At 38.4% G+C, this 18,801-nt stretch overlaps 1 protein-coding gene across 1 annotated transcript in view; it reads right to left on the reverse strand.

Moving 5' to 3' along the window:
* LOC131249312 (polynucleotide 5'-hydroxyl-kinase NOL9) overlaps positions 1–18,801 on the reverse strand; it is a 37,173-nt gene that overhangs the window by 10,129 nt on the left and 8,243 nt on the right. The window contains exons 4-5 of the mRNA XM_058249987.1: positions 4,738–4,907; positions 4,371–4,554 (exon numbers count right to left, since the gene is read on the reverse strand). Coding sequence (XP_058105970.1) covers positions 4,371–4,554; positions 4,738–4,907 — 354 coding nt within the window. The remainder of the gene's footprint in view (positions 1–4,370; positions 4,555–4,737; positions 4,908–18,801) is intronic.

Consider the following 18,801-nt stretch of genomic DNA (forward strand, 5'->3'; position numbering starts at 1 on the left):
AACCATCACTTTAGACTGTCTTTGGATCTAGGACCCCCTTCATGCCACGACAAGAATAACTCCTCCATAGATCTTGTCTAATGTAGGGGCATTTTCACACCGGGCTCGAGTAGGGTGGCTTATGGGATGCAAGGGCACACTCAAGGTGGGCGGCCCGTGTGAGGCGGGCCCCATCTGTGTGAGGCAGAACCCATGTGATGTGGGGTCCACAAGGGGGGTTCAGTCGAGAACCTAACCCATGAGATGTGGGGCCTGGGCTATAAGATAAATGGATTGATTCACCATGCTCTATCAGTTCGAGGTTTTAAAGCAAGTGGTTAGTTATCTTGCATTAAAGTGGTATTAGAGCGGGAGGGCTCGTATTCGAAACTCCTCATCGGGGGTGATTAATGCAAGAGCATTTTCACACCGGGCTTGAGTAGGGTGACCTGTGGGATGCAGGGACACACTCAGGGTGGGCGGCCCATGTGAGGCAGAACCCATGTGATTGGGGCCCACGAGGGGGGTTTGGCTGAGAACCTAACACACGAGATGTGGGGCATGGGCTATAAGATAAAGGGATTGATTCACCATGCTCTATCAGTTCGAGCTTTTAGAGCAAGTGGTTAGTTGTCCTGCATCATTGTCATAACCCACGACACGTTGAAACTGGAAGAATGCCATCCCAAACTCCCTTCGTAAGGGCAATGGACGAAGATATGATCCACTGATTCCTCATTCTTTAAGAAAAGGAGACGAACATTCGGGAGTATCATCGCCCTTTTGTGTAGATTGTTAATAGTTAGGATCTTATTTCTACCAGTGAATAATGCGAACGCAACAACCCTCGGAGAAGCCCCATACAACCAAACAAGGATAGTATGAAGGCACTTAACTTCGGAAGCAGAATCAGAGACTAACTCAAGGAATGATCAGATGGAAAACCTTCCCGACCTATCTCTCCTCCAGATCAACCCATCTTTTTCTACCAAATTGGGACAAATGCCATCCAAGCAAGCGAGAAGCCTTGCCAACTCCTCGACCATCGCCCTTACATATTGATTGTTCTGTTTACCTATGTAGAAAGAAATCCATTTAGCTTATATATGATCCACTTTTGGAAGTTATTAAATGTTCATTTCTCTTTTTAAAGTAACCACTAATATTTATAGAATTTTACAGTAATATTCATCACATCAACCCTTTATCTTAAATAAATATATATGGAAGGAAACCATAAAATAACAAACCTAATACAACAACATACAGGTGACATGTCCTATGTCCTATTTGTATCCTCGTTAACTATCATGGAACAATATTATATTATATTATGTCAAATGGTAAAGTAACCACATACAATTATCATGGTATCTTAGATGTGGAATCATCGATTATACTCAGCCCAAGAGCAAGAAGAACAAACATTGTATAATGAAAATTTGTAGGAAATCAAACTTTGGCTTTAACTAGGTTTGAAGACTGGTCACACTAGAAAACGGTGTAGTGGATAATTTTATTCATCAACCCCAAACAAATGATACAAATAGCAGGGTTGCCATTTTAACTAACTAATGCAATGAAGTAAAGATTGTCCATGCCCCTTTTAGTATCGAGCTCGGCCACACTTTAACACTAAGATGTTTTGATAGAAAATAGACTTCGTCCTCGAGATCATTATTGTGGATACATAAAAGAGAATCATTCCCTAATCCCTATAAAGGATCGTGAAAACCTGTGAGGAAGAGTTCATGAATTGCCTTACATTCACCAATTATTGAATTGAATTCCAAGTTTGCGGACATACAAATCATATCACTTTTCATCAATACAACGATACCACCACTTTAATGCTGATTATTAGCCTTCCACCCATGCTGATTCTTTATCAAGTGTTGTTGCATTCCTTGACAGCTAAATCCTAGGTAGGTGACACAGAACAAAACTCAAGTGACTTCCATTTCAAGATAAACCTCACAACTTATTGCTTATCGAGGTGATTATTTATTCGAGTTATGGAAGGATGTTACCACAAAACTCAAGTGACTTCATTTCAAGATAAACCTCACAACTCATCCCTTATAGAGGTGATTATTTATTTGAGTTATGGAAGGATGTTAGCTAAGACGCCACAGGCATCGAGTTAGTTTCAGACTTCATTAGAGATGAGAGCCCCATATGTGTTTCTTACTTTAAAACGAATTTCAATTTTTCCAATTATCAAAAGATTTGTATTGTACTTTTAAGTTTCTCCCAAATGTGACAGTGGTGAAGGATTGCCAGTCTGGAAGGAAGGTGACATTGAAAAGCCAAGTAAGCCCATTGCTCAAGAAATCCTCTAAAGACAAAACCAAGCACCATGTAGAGGAATTCTACTATATCGGGGTAGAAAATAACTTGAATAGTCTGATTCTAGAATCCCCTCAAATATTCTAGGTATCTTCTAGATAGACTTGAATACTCTATAAATATCACTCTACCGTATTCACTCCAATCAAGCAATATAGATCTTCACTTCCTCTTCTCAAATTCTCTTGTTTTTCTACCAAAAGATTCTAATCCCTCCCTCCCTCCCTCTCTCTCACTCCCAGTTATAATTAATCATTCTTGTTGCCCATGATTACACAAAGCCACTTTCTACAGTTGAGTCTTAAGCCCTTCCTGGCTGATCTGGTTCTGATTGTTTGTTTGCTGTAATGGGAGTCCCTGATGACCCTCAGCACTTATTCAAAACCATTTCCATTTTGTCAAATTTCATTTGTTATTGTCGAACTTTCCACTTCTATATAATGATTTTCTCCCATCATATGATGATCATCATCATTATCATCTAAGCCTTATCCCAATCAATGTTTTCAATAACAAATAGCGTGTAGCATAGCTTCCATCCCTCTGAAGCGTGAGGCATAAGCTACATAGCGTGTAGCATAAGCCACACACTACTTCTATATTTTTAATGAAGGTTGCGTTTGGTTCCACCAATTTCATGATATTCTGCACCAAATTAGATTGATTAATAATGAAATTAACAAAATTTCATGACATTTGGTGCAACCAAACACAACTAAAGTAATAAGAAAAGGTAATGATTAAGTATAAAGATAAACAAAGAGCAACGAAAGTGATTAATATTATTACTCAAATTATTTTTACCAAAAGCATTGAAAAGATTATCTAATTTTTATTGAAAACAGAAAAATGTAACAAATCATTGAAAACATTGTTGTCATGGACTTTTAAAAAAAGTGTAGTAGTGAAAATTAACTTGTAATGTGAGCCACATAGCATGTAGTGTATGCAAATTATCATGTAGCCTAGGCTACATGCTACTTTGGCTATTTTCATAAACTACATAGCTTTAATGCTAAGCTACGCTACGTAGTGTAAGCTACACGCTACACAGCATAGCTATTTAAAACACTGATCCCAACTAACTGGGGTTGGCTACATGAATTCTTCTCCCACCATCATCTGATGCTACAATGGAAATCATCATGGAAGATGCAGATTGTTTTTCTTCGTCAAGTCTAATACAGTTTCAGATGTCCCACATAAATTTAAGCATCTGATTTACAAATTAAGGAGACCCATTTCCCATTGTGAAGGCCCCACACTCCCACTGGTGATGCTGACAAACCTAGCAGGTCATCTGCATTCATAAATTCAAAATGATAATCCATTGAGCATCAACATACATCAAAAGAAAAGAAAAAACAGAAACAAATTCACTGCCAGTTGACATAGACTTGCAATACACTTCAAATCTTATTATCAATGTCACTACAAGAAAGCTAACCCTGCAAAAGCATTGAACATGATAACTGTTGTTGTCAACTTGTCATTATCACTATTGCCAAACAAATCAAGATGCATTAATCAACAGTTAATGCCTTCTTATTTCACTTGGACGCTATTACATCTAGAATTATGATCCATAATGAAATGCCCTTAAATGGTGATCTTCAAATGTAGTGATTTGATTAAATACTTCAAGATGGTCAAATGATCCAATACTAATTTGCTAAAAAAAAATAAAATCCATAGCCTTCGAATTTCTTGGGAATAGAAGTTGTATGTGGAGCACATTCAAGCAGCAGAGCTTTCAGACATGGAATTGGACTTTGGTCATAAACTGACAGTGTTATACACGATCTCCAAAAGATTAATTTTTTTTAAGGTGCCCGATGTTTTTAATATTCAAATTCTTTTTTAATATACAATTTGAATAAGTCGGCAGCACTGGATGCTTGGAATGTTTGCTGGAAAATTGACCTAATGAAGTCAATTACAATAAAATCATATACTACCCATGTCCTGACTTCAAGCAACACAGTCACAGAAACCATCCAAATGTTTAGATAACTGAAAATTTTATATTGTTGTTAACTCACGATCTGTTTGAAGAGTTCCGCAATGCTGCATTGATTTCAATCAGATTCACTTGCCCTTTTTTATTCCCATCCAACCAGAATGCTCCAGTTGGTAAATTCTTATCCTCAGTTGAGATGCGTATCTGAACCACATGAGTGGGTGCAATATATTTCAACATCTCCACCAAAAGATCATATCCAACACCTTCAAAAGTATAAGCAGATGTTATAAGACTGTTTTAGTAGCAAGATTTTCATAATAATAAGGTAACTTCCTTTTTATGAAAAGCCAAAGCAAAGATTTCACATGTTCTATTATAAATTTCTTACGTGAAATGTAATTTGCAAAATCAAGCAAGCAAAAAACAACTGTCCCAGCTGAACAGACCTTTCACCCATCCGGCTGTATTAATAACCAGAGGCAACTGAGTTTTCTCAGGAAGTTCATGCTCATTAGACTGATAGAACTTCATACGGAAGTAATTGTAAAGGTGGAAGATATTGTTTAAGTAAGTTTCTGGATCCCTTTTTGAAGAAGTATCACCAAAGAAAAGACACCTAAAAGAAACAAAATATTCAGCAGTTAGACAGGAAGATCTCCGACAGGTATGATCAAACTGAAAATTCAGGCATGAAGAATTGATTGCATCAAAATTGGAACAGTGATCGTCATTGTTGGTGTGACTGAACTGAAAACATTGAGGCATGAGGAATGGAATGCAATCTTTCCTGGAATCTAATCAAAAGTAATGATTCCATAAACTAGGATTGTCAAACACATATGCAAAATTATCAACTAGAAAACCATGAATAGAAGTGGGATTAGCCACATACCTTGAACCATGCCAATCTAATAATGCATGGCACACCTCTAGGTGGCCGGGCTTGATGATGAATGGGCTCCAATCGTCACTCTCTCCAATTCTACCTCAAGTGTGTGCTAAGATGGGTAGCACCACACATTTTTTGGCTTGGATGGAGAGAGCCAAGAGCCACTCTTATCTTATAGACTTGGATCCCTTATCCTATCATAGAAACCAAGTCTTACATGGACTCTTCTTCCTTGCACTTGCGCTAATATGAAGTTCCCTTTTATGATTGGGCCTTGAAACTAGAGCTAAGTTTTCTAAACAAAACCTAAGGCCAAAGTTGCCACATGCAAGTGTGCATGTGGGCCACCGTACGGAAGACATACTAACATTCTCCCGCTTAGACCACATGCAAAGCACCTTTTAAGGGGAAAAAAACTTATTTTTGTTAAAAAAATTATTAATTTTGAAAATGATTCTCATGGGGCTCAATACTCAAAGAAACCTTTATATGTGCACAATTTGAAAAAAAAAAAATCACAATCACAACTTCACTTTGCTAGTGGCCCACAAATCCTAATAAAATGAAACCACTAGTGTGAATCATGGCAGTTGTACATCAACATGGACATACCCCATTCCATGTATTACAACACTAAGAATCCCATCCAACACAATAAGTAGGATCACACACTAATCATGCCTGATGACGCATAATGCCTGCTATAATGCCTTGTGAGAGGCTATTCCTATTATCTTTTATCCATATAAATCCAAGTGCGCACATATGGAAAATAAGAGGAAATAAAATCATCCATTAATGATATATCACAGTGTCTATAATGAAATTTAAAAAATAAAAAATAAAAAAATCTCATAAGGTCCATTTTCTTTACACGCTCGCTTTAGGACTTCGGCATTAATCCTCTTGTCAAGGGATCCGCAACCATGAGCTTTGTACTTATATATTCTTTACTTGATAATTCTTTACCTTCTCTTTAACAACATAGTGCTTGACCCCCAAATGCTTTGTATCACTTGAGTACGTGTTGTTCTTAGAGAAGAAAACTATTGCAATGTTATTACAACAAACTCTCAACAGCTTGGTAATAGTGTCAACAACTCCAAGTCCTAAGATACAGTTCCGCAGCCACAATGCATGAATTTTGGCCTAGAAGCATGCCACGAACTCGGGCCCCATGGTGGAAGTAGCAGTAGTCGATTGTTCCATGTTCATCCATGAAATCGCTTCATTAGCTAGTAGGAATACATATCTAGAGGTCAACTTCTTGCTATCTTGACATTCGGCAAAGTTCGAATCTGAATATCCGATCACCTTTGATTGATCAGTCCTTTTATGTAATCTTTCATTTCTTATAGGTATTGCATCACTTTCTTTGCAACCTTTGAATGATTCGTACCGAAATCAGTCTGATATCTTCCCAACATACCAACTGTGAAGCTAATATCAGGGCATGTATATGTCGAGATATACCCTAGACTAACAATTGTGGAAGCATATAGAATCTTTTCTATTCCTTGACATTGTAGGTCATTTTTAGGACACTACCATAGACTAAACTTATCGCCTTTCACGATCAGCGCATCGATGGATAGACAATTTTGCATGTTGTACCTCAAGATCTATCACGCGATACCTCGATGTCAATCATGAAAGATGCTTCACTCGTTATCTTTTATTTCAAAGTTTTTAGCCAGGTACAACTCGATCTCATACAATAATGCCAAGTCACTATTCGCAAACAGAACATCATCCACATACATAATCCACATACAAGACACACACACACACACACACACACACACACACACTAAACGTTCTTGGCCATCTATCGAAAAATCTTTGACCTTTAAATGTAGACTTCTTCCTCTAGATTTCCATTTAAGAACAGTGTTTTCAATCCATCTGATGTAGCTTGAGGTCAAAATTAGCCACAAATGACATGACTATTCTAAGTGAATCCTTTTAACGACATGAGATAACATCTCTTTATAATCAATGCTTGGATGTTGTGCATAATCTTTTACTACTAGTCTAGCCTTGAATTGTTCAATGTTGTCATTGGAAATTTGGAGTCATGTTTGGTGTTATAGGCCCATTTATAACCAATGAGCTTGTGATCCTTGGGCAACTTAATGAGGTCCCAAACCCCATTCTGGCTCATGGATTCCAATTCATCCTTCATGGCAACAATCCATTTTAAAAGAATCCTAGCATTCCATAACTGGTGAAAATATGACCAGATCATTATTATTAATGCCAATGTCATCTTTCTATACATACACCACATAATTGTCTGGAATAGTAGGTCTCCTTACTCTTTGAGATCTTCTGGGAATTTCCAGTGGTGGTGTCTTCTCATTGGGTACATCAGTACCATTCGGGTGTGTGGGGGCTGGTTCTTGATGTTCCACTTTCATTATGATCAATGGGTTATAGAGCATCCCAATTATCCAAATTTGCAAATTGGGCTATTACTACTCGCATTTCCTCAAACACCACTTTGATGTCGTTCAACATTCCCACTGACATGCCTATCTTTCAGGAATATTACATTATTGGTCTCTACGATTCTTGTACTATGGTAAGGGCAATAAAAACCTATACCCTTTGGATCTTTATGGATACCCAATACAATATTCACTTATGGTTTTGAAATCCAATTTCCTTTCATATGGGTTGTAAGCTTTTGCTTCGATTGGGCATCAATAAACATATACATGTATTGGGAAAAGGAGTCAAAGCACTCACAACTCATGAGGTAAGGGGAAAATGAAAAGAGGAGTACAGAGATGTAAGGACGTACATGGCCACTTTTAAACTAATATGGGGGAGTAGAAGATGCACCATCATATGCGATGTTTGGACTGGCCCAACTAAACATATCATGATAAACTTTATCGTGTATTGTCACTTGGGAATGATGTTCCAAAAACAATTGATGCATCCAAGGTAACAAAAGATGCAAAGTATATTTTCAGTCTTATAGATAAGATAGTAGATGAAGTTGGAGAGGAAAATGTCGTGAAAATTGTTACCGACTATAAAGCAACATACAAATCAGTTGGAAAAAAAATTGATGGAAGTGAAAAATTTTATTCTGGTCACCATGTGTCACACACTGTATCGACCTTATAGTAGAAAATACTGAAAAGAAGAAAAATGTCATAAAATTAGTTGAAAGGGTAAGGCAAGTCACGACATTCATCTACAATCATAACCAAGTAGTCCTCATAACGGGAAGTTCATGAAAGGGAAAGAGTTACTTATGCCTACAGCTACTCGATTTGCCACAAATGTTATTGCCCTTGAGAGTTTATTTTAACATAGGAGAAAGTTGAGGAAGATGTTTGCCTCAGGAATGACTCAGCACAACATGGGCAGAAGAAATTAGCAGCAATGATTGAGGTTGTGCATACCATAAGAACTAATAAATATTGGAAGAAAGCTCAAAACATCCTTAAGGTAATGTAACCATTGATGAGAGTCCTTTATCTTGTAGGATTCAACGAGATACTTACCATGAGCTTCCTTTATGAAGCCATAGATAAAGCAAAGTTTGATACTCGTCATGATTGTGAGGACTATAAAAATTATTGCAAGAAGATCGACAAACATTGGACGAACCAGTTTCGCCACAACCTTTATACAACAAGTAATAATATTTTAGTGATGCACAATATCTGTTACTCTTACTCATTATGCATGTTCATTATGCACTTAATCTTACAATTATTATTAAGTTATTTTTTAATGTAATTATTAAAGTTCTTTAGTGTTTTCAATTTTACAATTAATATTAAGTTATTTTTATGATTAATCATTAAAATTCTTTATTTCTATCATTATTTTAATCGAGGTTATTATTTAAATCCAATATACCAATATGCTACATCATGTGTTGAGGATGGAGAGATTCATGTCAGGCTGAAAATTTTAATAAAGAGATTAGAGCTTGACGTAGATTTGTAGATAATGGTGTTAAACAAATTAAGTAAAAGTCTTTAATTATTGTTCATTACTTATTCATTGCATACATATTTTGTTATTTTTACACTTAAAATAATAAGAATATTTTAGCGTATTATCCACAATTGGAAATATATATGTAATATATTAGAAATATATGGATTACACATGCATAGCTTCTCCAATCCGCTTGCCCAAAGGGCAATCTTTCAAACATCTTCGAGTAAGAAACTGATGTTTTATTACTATTATGTAATTATCGAAATTGTTTTATTAGCGATGTAGAGTGGTGTATTCGACAACATTACTATCACATGCACCATATAAGTTTTTTTTATTATTTTTTTTTGTTTTACAGATGGTTGGTTGGTTTCATTTTAGAGGAAGTGCAAATGCTCGAAACAATAGTAATAGAACTTTTGAGCCAAACAACTTCCTCTTGGTGCGAGAGGAAGTGTTGTTTTGCACTAATTCATTCGAAGCAAAGGAATAGGTTGCAGGTCAGGATATTGGATTGGTTTGTCTATATGTACTATACCATGAAGCTGAGATTACGGAATGCAAAGCGTGTGACAACTTTAATTGAAGAAGATGATTTTTGTCCAATAAACTTGTACACCATCTATGATGAATTGGGCCCACTTCTATCTTGGTTGGAGCAAAGGGAGAAACAGGTAGAAAATGATAATGAGAAAATCAAGTTGCATGACCCATCGTTACACGCGAGTCAACAAGAGAGTCGTGCAGCTATTTTGGAGGGGAGGACTACAAAATATTTGAGACAAGAAAAGAGTAACAGCGAAACCGAGACATGATGATGATACCCCTATTAGTCCTGCTTATGGTGTGAGCACACGGAGATACAACTGTCTACAGAGTTCAATGCCGATGAGCATTGAAAGAGTAGAGGAGGTTGGACTTATGAGTGTACTGATTCACAATACAACTAGCTAGGGGAGGCGCATCATGGGAAGGCCGACATCATTGGCACCGGAGGAGATGGGGCACTACTAAGACATCATACAACTTATAGACATGGATATGACCATGGACAGTATAGGGAGTTCCCTAGGGGACTTAGTTGTTGGAATAGTCTTTATATATATATATATATATATATATATATATATATATATATATATATATATATATATATATATATATATATATATATATTCGAGTCATTTGTTGTCGTAGTCCCACTTTCAGCAATACCAGTACGGATACAGGTATTGTGTTATTATTATGGGTCTACGTCTAGATTGGTGGTTGTTCTTATTCGGAATCGACATAGAAATGCCTAGTGGTAGTGATGATTGTGATTAATCATCCTTGAGTTTCATTGATATGGTCTTTCCCTCAGCTTATTATGGACATGTGACACCCATTACACATTTACAATCGAATGATGACGATATGGAAGGTAAGCAGCCACAAGCCACACGATTTTCTTTTTAGTGGTGATGATATTGGTGAGTAATGTTTTTATATTTATATTTGTTCATTAGGCTTTGGCATTACTTTATCACTTATAACCAATGTTTTAAATATCGATGATATTAGCAAGATGTATCCCACGATATATCTTGTATCCCACCTGTGCGATGCGAAACGCACAAGTAGTGCTGATATCTCCCACCTATTCGATCCAGTGAGCATTTTCGATTTTCGATCCATGTTTTTCTTGTAAATCACATTAAACCAGTGTCAAATGGTTACAAATCTATGATTCTTCATGTTTTCCATGAAAAATCATGGATTTGGAACTTCGATTTCGAGATTTGGGGGAGATGGGTCAAGTTGCAGAAAATTGAGAAAAAACAAAATTTCTTAATTTCTCGCAAATCAGTTGCAATCTTTGTATCCAAACACAAAATTAAACATATATGTAACCTAATCCAATGATTCTACTTTTGCTTTTAAATGTATTACTTGTGTTTCCATACATGTCTTCTTACGTTTATAAATTATATCAATAGACTTTGAATATACTTGCATCAGTTCAGTTGTAAAGTGCATATATTAGGACCCCATACAAAGGAGACCCTATTATGTGCACTTCTTTTTTTTTTTGTTATGTTTTGATTTCTAAGTGTGTATTGATGTCTTTTTTAACAATCCCTAAAGTTTCTTTGAAAAATTTGACTAATTTCCCAATGTTCCCAAGTTTCCCAATAACAACGATACATTACACGATACAACCGATATATCCCATTCGATAACCGATATATATCCGTATCCTAAGGGTACGATATATTATGCGATAACGAACTTTAAAACATTGCTTATAACTTATAAATTCACTTCATACTTCATATATTGACATCTTATTGACCTACGCTAGTATACAATTATCGTTGTTTATGGTAAGATGATTAATAAATATAAATATATAATTGTTTCATAATTAGATTCATGCTAATATAATCTTATTTTTATTAAATTATTGATATTAAGTATTTAGAAAATTAAAGATAGGAATTTTGTAGTCAATTAAGCTTATCAGGTTAATAAAATTATAAAGCAGTCCAAGACAATATTTTTACCAAAGAATGGCCTGTTGCACAAACATAAACATGTTTAAAACTAGAAAAGAATACATATTTGGAGGTCCACTAATGCAAGGGCATTTTCACACCGAGCTTGAGTGGGGTGGCTTATGAGATGCAGGGGCACACTCGGGGTAGGTGGCCCATGTGAGGCAGGTGGCTCATGTGAGGCAAAACCAATGTGATGTGGGGCCCACGAGAGGGGTTCGGCTGAGGACCTAACACATGAGATGTGGGGCTTGAGCTATGAGATAAAGGGATTGATTCACCATACTCTATCAGTTTCGAACTTTTAAAACAAGTGGTTAGTTGTCTTGGATTAAAGTGGTATCAAAGCGGGAGCTCTCGTGTTCGAGACTCCTCATCGGGGGTGATTAATGCAGGGGCATTTTCACCCCGAGCTCAAGTGGGGTGGCAGGTGAAATGCAGGGGCACACTTGGGGTGGGCGGCCCATGTGAGGCAGGTGGCTCGTGTTAGGCGGGCCACACCCATGTGAGGTAGGTGGCTCATGTGAGGTGGAACCCGGCGGCCTATGTGAGGCAGGTGGCTCGTGTGAGACGGAACCATGTGATGTGGGGCCCATGATGGGAGTTCATCCAAAGACCTAACCCATGGGATGTAGGGCCTGGGCTATGACATAAAGGGATTGATTCGCCATGCTCTATCAATTCAAGCTTTTAGAGCAAGTGGTTAGTTGTCCAGCATTATCCACACTATATATTTTGTGCTCATAAAGAGTGTTGCTACATCCACAATTATCCCCATTGCTTGTGTTAATGATATTGTTATCACTAGTGATAGTGATGTGGAGATACTAATTGCTAAACCATACTTGGTCAATAAATAGATATTAAGGACTCGAGTTTGTTGCAATATTTTCTTGTCATTGAAGTGGTTTGACATGAGAGAGAGAGAGAGAGAGAGAGAGAGAGAGAGAGAGAGAGAGATCATCTCTCATTAGAAATATGTCATTGATCTCCTTACAAAAACAAGAATGTTGGATGCCCATCCACATAGGCTCCTATAGAGGTAAATCATCACCTCCAAAATATGGAGTTAGAGGCTCTTAGCAGTCCAGGGATGTGTCCTGTCTATTAATGGCAACTTGTCTGAACACACCTATTATTCATTATTTGAGTGTTTTTTTTTTTTTTTTTGTTTTTTTTTTGAAAGGCAACGAAAATTTCATTAAAAGAAAAGGAAGGATACAGACCGCTGAGATAGCGAACTGAGAGCTCCCTGAAGCAGAAAAAAACATAAACAAGAAAAAAAAAAACAAAAAAACAAAAAAGGGGGCAAAAAAGGCCCAGCCAAGACACAACAAAACAATCCACGGAAACAGCTACACCCTGCCAATATGAGTGCTGACGAGAAGAGGAATGTGGCTGATGTTTGTAGAGTGACAAGCCCATTCAGAGAGGAAATGTTAAATTTTGTTTATGACATGGATGACGGAATGGGACTCGTCTCTGAAGCAGCGCCAGTTTCTTTCTTCCCAGATGGCCCACCAAGCAGCCAGGAGAGAGATTCGCCACACCGTAGCTCTGTTCTTATCCAGGGGGGCTCCATGCCATGCCGCGAAGACAGAATTAGTAGATTTAGGAAAAGACCAGGAAATGTTGAAGTTTGAGAGTATAGTTGACCAAACTGAATTGAAATAAGGACAATGAACGAACAGATGGTCCGTCGTTTCTTCGTTTGATAGGCAGTAAATGCAAACGTTCGATAGAATCATCTCTCTTTTCCTCAGATTATCAATATTGAGCACTTTTCTCTTTCCAACCAACCATCCAAAGACAACGATTTTTGGAGGGACCTTGTATTTCCAGATCTTCGCAGTAAGCGTCACTTTTGAAGATTCAAGTCTTCTGATCCAGAAAACGGTATAAAGATTTAACCGAGAACATGCCCTTACTGTGAAGGGGGCACACAAGCTTATCAAGCTGATCCGGATGAGGATGGCAGTTTCCTATCCGCTGATGAAGCTTCGCATAAGACTCTACTTCCCAATCATGGAGATTTCTTCTACAGGGGGAACCCAGACCATGGCGTTTCCTTGAATAGAATAACAATCTGCCACTGTTATAGAGGGATTTGGGGCTAACCTGTAAAATTCTGGAAATTCCTCTTTTAGCGCCTGGAAGCCCACCCAAATGTCATCCCAAAACCGAATTTTGTCCCCTTCCCTCATGGAGAAACGCATTGAGTTTGAACCTCTCTATGATAAGATATGATTCCTCTCCAAACAGCAGAAACACTACTCTTAGACACCCCCTTTGTCCACCAACCTTGAGCCGATTTCCCGTATTTACACTTGATCAACCTATTCCATAGGGTACCTTCTTCTGCTCCAAGTCTCCACCACCATTTTCCTAGGAGGGCACGATTCATAGCTTTGAGATTTCTGATTCCAGCTCCTCCATCTTGATAGTGTTTGCGAACATTAGACCAAGCAACCAAATGAAATTTTTTTCGATCCTCACATCCGTGCCACAAAAAGTCCCGTCTGAGCTTCTCTAGGGTACGTAAAATCTTTGTGGGGCATTTAAAAAGGGACATGAAATACAAGGGGAGATTTGAGAGCGCCGCTTTTATCAATGTGAGCCGGCCCCCTAGCGAGAGATATCTACATTTCCACCTCATGAGGTAGTGCTGAAAGCGATCAATGATTTTGTCCCAAAATACCATCGGGGGCTTGCCAATACAAAGGGGGAGGCCGACAAAATTTGTAGGGAGACTGTCAGGGGTACAACCAAAAAAATCAGCAAAACGGCGAGTGTCGGAGTCGCTAATATTAACACCTATCAACTTCGACTTGCTAAGATTAACTTTCAAACCTGAAATTGCCTCAAAATAGCGGATAACTATGCGAAGATTGCCCACTTTATCCCAGTCGACTTTGCAAAACAGGAGCGTATCGTCGGCATACTGAAAGATGGGATGTTCCATATCTTTTATCTGAAAACCTCCAATAATACCTTCCGCCTGGCCGTTTCTTAGCATACGCGATAGAGCCTCGACCACAATAAGAAAAAGGAACGGAGATAGCGGATCTCCCTGACGAAGGCCTCTAGAACTTTTGAAGTAGCCTTTTGGGGATCCGTTGATGAGGACCGAAGACATAGCTGATCTGACACAAGCCTTAATCCAGTTTAACCATCTGTCACCGAAACCCATCTGTTTTAACAAGTATAGGAGGAAATTCCAATCAACATGATCGTAGGCCTTCTCAAGATCGAGTTTGCATAAGATTCCTCTTGACCCGGATATATGGCTGGAGTGCAGACATTCGGCAGCCATGAGGGCACTATCGATGATTTGTCTAGCCTGGATGAAGGCACTTTGGTGGTGGGAGATGATCTTGTCCATAACTCTTTGAAGGCGGTTGGCGAGGATTTTTGCGAGAATTTTGTATGGACTCCTGAGAAGACTGATAGGCCTAAAATTATGGAGAGAGTCTGCCCCCTGCACCTTCGAGATGAGGACTATGAAAGTTGGCCCAAGCGTATCTGACAATTGGCCCCTTTCGTAGAATTCATTCACGAAATCAAGGATGTCCCCCTGCAACAGCTCCCAGAAATGCTGGAAAACTAAGATAGGAAATCCATCTGGGCCCAGGGCTTTGTCCCCTGCCGGCAACTGAATAGCGAGTTTGACCTCGTCAGGGGAGAAGCCAGCTTCTAGGGAGGCAGTGTCCAACTCAGAAATCCGATCCATAGGCAGAAAATTGAGGGTAGGCCTGTGATGGGTATCTAACTTGAGAAGATTGGAGACAAAAGAGACGGCCTCATCAGAAATCATATGTTGTCTTTTGTGCGCTCCCCGTTTATCGAAAGACAGTTTATCTTATTAACACTTGCCCGAGCACTCGCAATAGCATGAAAATAGCGAGTGTTTTTATCGCCTTCCTTTATTCATTATTTGAGTGTTACTAGTCAATTCATGCAATCTCCCATGTTCTCATTATCTTGACATTAACTATCATATTCTTTGTCATTTGAAGGTTGCTTCGAGCAAAGGGATTACTTTAATCCAATCATGGCCACCTTAATTCGAGTAAGTACTATGATGCAAATTGGGCAGGGTCCTCTAATGATGGAAATCTGCAGGCAATTATATTACATTTGTGTACGACCATCTATCATGTGGAAAAGTTAGGAAGCCAATTATTGTGGCCCACTCATCTACTAAGGCGGAATATTGTTTGATTCATGCAACATGTGAAATTATCTAACCTCGCTCCCTTCTTCAAGAAATGAGTTTTGACATCAACATTCATGTTCCTTTCCATTGAGACAATCAAGCTATCATCAATAATGCCTCTAACCAAGGTATTCAATAATGGTAACAGTGGCCGTAACGGCCACCATAAAAACTGTTGCGACCCCATAATGGTCAATTTTTTGTGAAATTCTTTTTCCAAAAAATAGGGAAAAATGAAAGGATCCAAAATATGTATTCTTTTCTGGTTTTGAACATGTTTATTATGGTGTAATGGGCCATTCTTTAGTAAGATTGTTGTCTCAGACTGCCCGATGATTTTATCAACTTGGAAAGCTTAGATTGACTGCAAAATTCCTATATTTAATTCTCTAAATATCTAATATTAATGATTTAATACAAAAATATCATATGAGCATGAATCTAATGATGACAACTATATATTTATATTTATATAACCATTCTACCATAAACAACCATAGTATTTAATATAGGTCTATAAGATGTTAATAGTATAAAGTGAACTCACAAGTCATAAATGAAATAGTGTTGTTAAAGCCTAAAGCATAAACATAAATATAAAAATATTACTCGCCAATATCACCAGCACCAGAAAGAAAATTATGCTGCTTGTGGCTGCTCCAAGTCATCATCATCAAGCCATGATTGTAGAATGGGTGCTACATATTCAAAGTAACCCAAGGGCATGACTATGTGAATGAAACTTGAGAATGACTGATCATGATCATCACCTCCACCAGACATCTGTTGTGTCGAACCCAAATAAGAATAGCCACCAGTGCTAGATGTATACCTATAGTCATAGCCATAGTTGTAATCATATTGGTACTGCTCGTACTGCTAAGAGTAAGACTACGACAACAAATGATGTGGCTCTGGATCTAGATATCTATATATCTCATATTGACTTGCTTCATGTGGATCGTATCCAGGACTAGTCCAACAAGAAAGCGCCTTAAAAGGCTCCCTATATTGTCAATGGTCATATATATGTCCATAAGCTATCTGATATCCTACTAATACCCCATCTCCTCCAGTACCGTTGATGTTCACCTCCCCCATGATGCTCCTCCCCTGGCTTGTCATATCGTGAACCAGTACACTCATAAGTCTAACATCATTTACTCTATCAATGCTCGTCGAACTCGAACTCTGAAGAAGGTCGTACCCTAAACAACACCGGAAACAAGACAATTAGGTGCATCGTCGTCATCATCATTGTGAATCGTGATCATCATCCATCTCGGTTTCGTTGATACTCTTTCCATGGGTCAAATCTTCTGTAACCCTATCCTCCAGGACAACAACATGATTCTCTAGTTAGCCTGCACGTAACGTTGGGTCATGCACCTCGACTCACTATCCTCTTCTACTTGTTTCCAAGGTGTTCCAAAACGGTAACAGTAGCCGTAACGGCCACCACCGTTACCGTTATGATACGGGCCATAACGGCCGTTACTGCCCCCGTATCGGCCATTATGGCCCTTTTTTGTTTTTCGAAAAAATTGTTACAGGACTATTACGGGGCCATCACGATCTGGTTTTCTATAACAGCCGTTACAGTCGTTTTGACCCCATAACGGTTATGACCATTACCGTTACGTAACAGTCGTTAGGTAACCGATTTTGAATACCTTGCCTGTTTCTCCCTTATTCCAACCAAGGTGGATATGAGTCCTCTTCATAAGTGTTAGAAAAAAAAAAAAAACTCATATTATGCACGTAATAGTAATACTATCAAATGCACCACTCTATATCACTGATAAAATAATTTCTACGATTACATAGTAGTAATAAAACATCAGTTTCTTACTTGGGAGGTCTCTGAAAGATTGCCCTTTGTGCAAGGGGATCGAAGAAGCCACCCATGTGACGTTCATAAATGTCCACCTGTAGACAATACGCCAAAACATTTATATTGTTTTAAGTAATGAAATAACAAAATTTGTATGCAATGTATAAGTAATGACCAATAACTAAAGACTTGTACTCAATTCGTTTAACACCCTTATCTACAAATGTACGCCAAACTCTAATCTCTTTATCACATTTTTCAGTCTGATATGACCCTCTTCATTATCGACAAATGTTTTTTAAAGAGTGATGAGAATTTTATTAGAAGCCTACAAGAAGTAGAAAAAAATATGAAGGCCCAACAAACACCAACAACTAGAGGTGTACACGAGTCGAGCTTGGCACAACTCAACTCGGCTAGGACACTAGCTGACCCCAACTCGAACTCGGCTCGGCTCGGTCCTCGAGCCTGATTGGCCAACTCGGCTCGGTTCGCTCAACAGCTCGGGCCAGTTCGAGCTAAAGAAAGAGCCTGTGCGACATTTTCACAAACACATGTAGTGCACTTTCAATTTCTTACTGTACGTAAAGCAACAACAGCCGTTTACAGGTATTTCATCAAACACCTTGTAGGCAACATCAAAATCAAGAAAAAAGGGTATTTGTTTCATATACATACCTTCCTTGCCACCAGCCAACACTTCGTTGAGTCATTTCATCAAACACTTGGTGAGCAACATCAATATCAAAGTAATTGAGTCACCGAACTGGTTCGATCCGAGTTCGATTCGAGATGGGGTTCGATCCGAGTCGAGTCGAGCTCGGGCAAGCTCGAACTCGGTTCGAAATTTTTTCGAGCTCAAAAAATCAGCTCGACTCGGCTCAAACTCAGTTTCGAACCAAGTCGAATCAAGCTTTTTCGAGTTGAGTCGAGTCGAGCGAGCTAACCGAGCTAACTCGGTTCGTGTACAGCCCTACCAACAACCAACTCAGGGCGACAAAGAACATGTTTCCAATCGGAAACCAACACCTTGACCCTTTCCGTAACAACCTCGACAAAACGAGA

Source organism: Magnolia sinica, chromosome 6 (assembly GCF_029962835.1).
Source record: "Magnolia sinica isolate HGM2019 chromosome 6, MsV1, whole genome shotgun sequence".
NCBI lineage: Eukaryota > Viridiplantae > Streptophyta > Magnoliopsida > Magnoliales > Magnoliaceae > Magnolia > Magnolia sinica.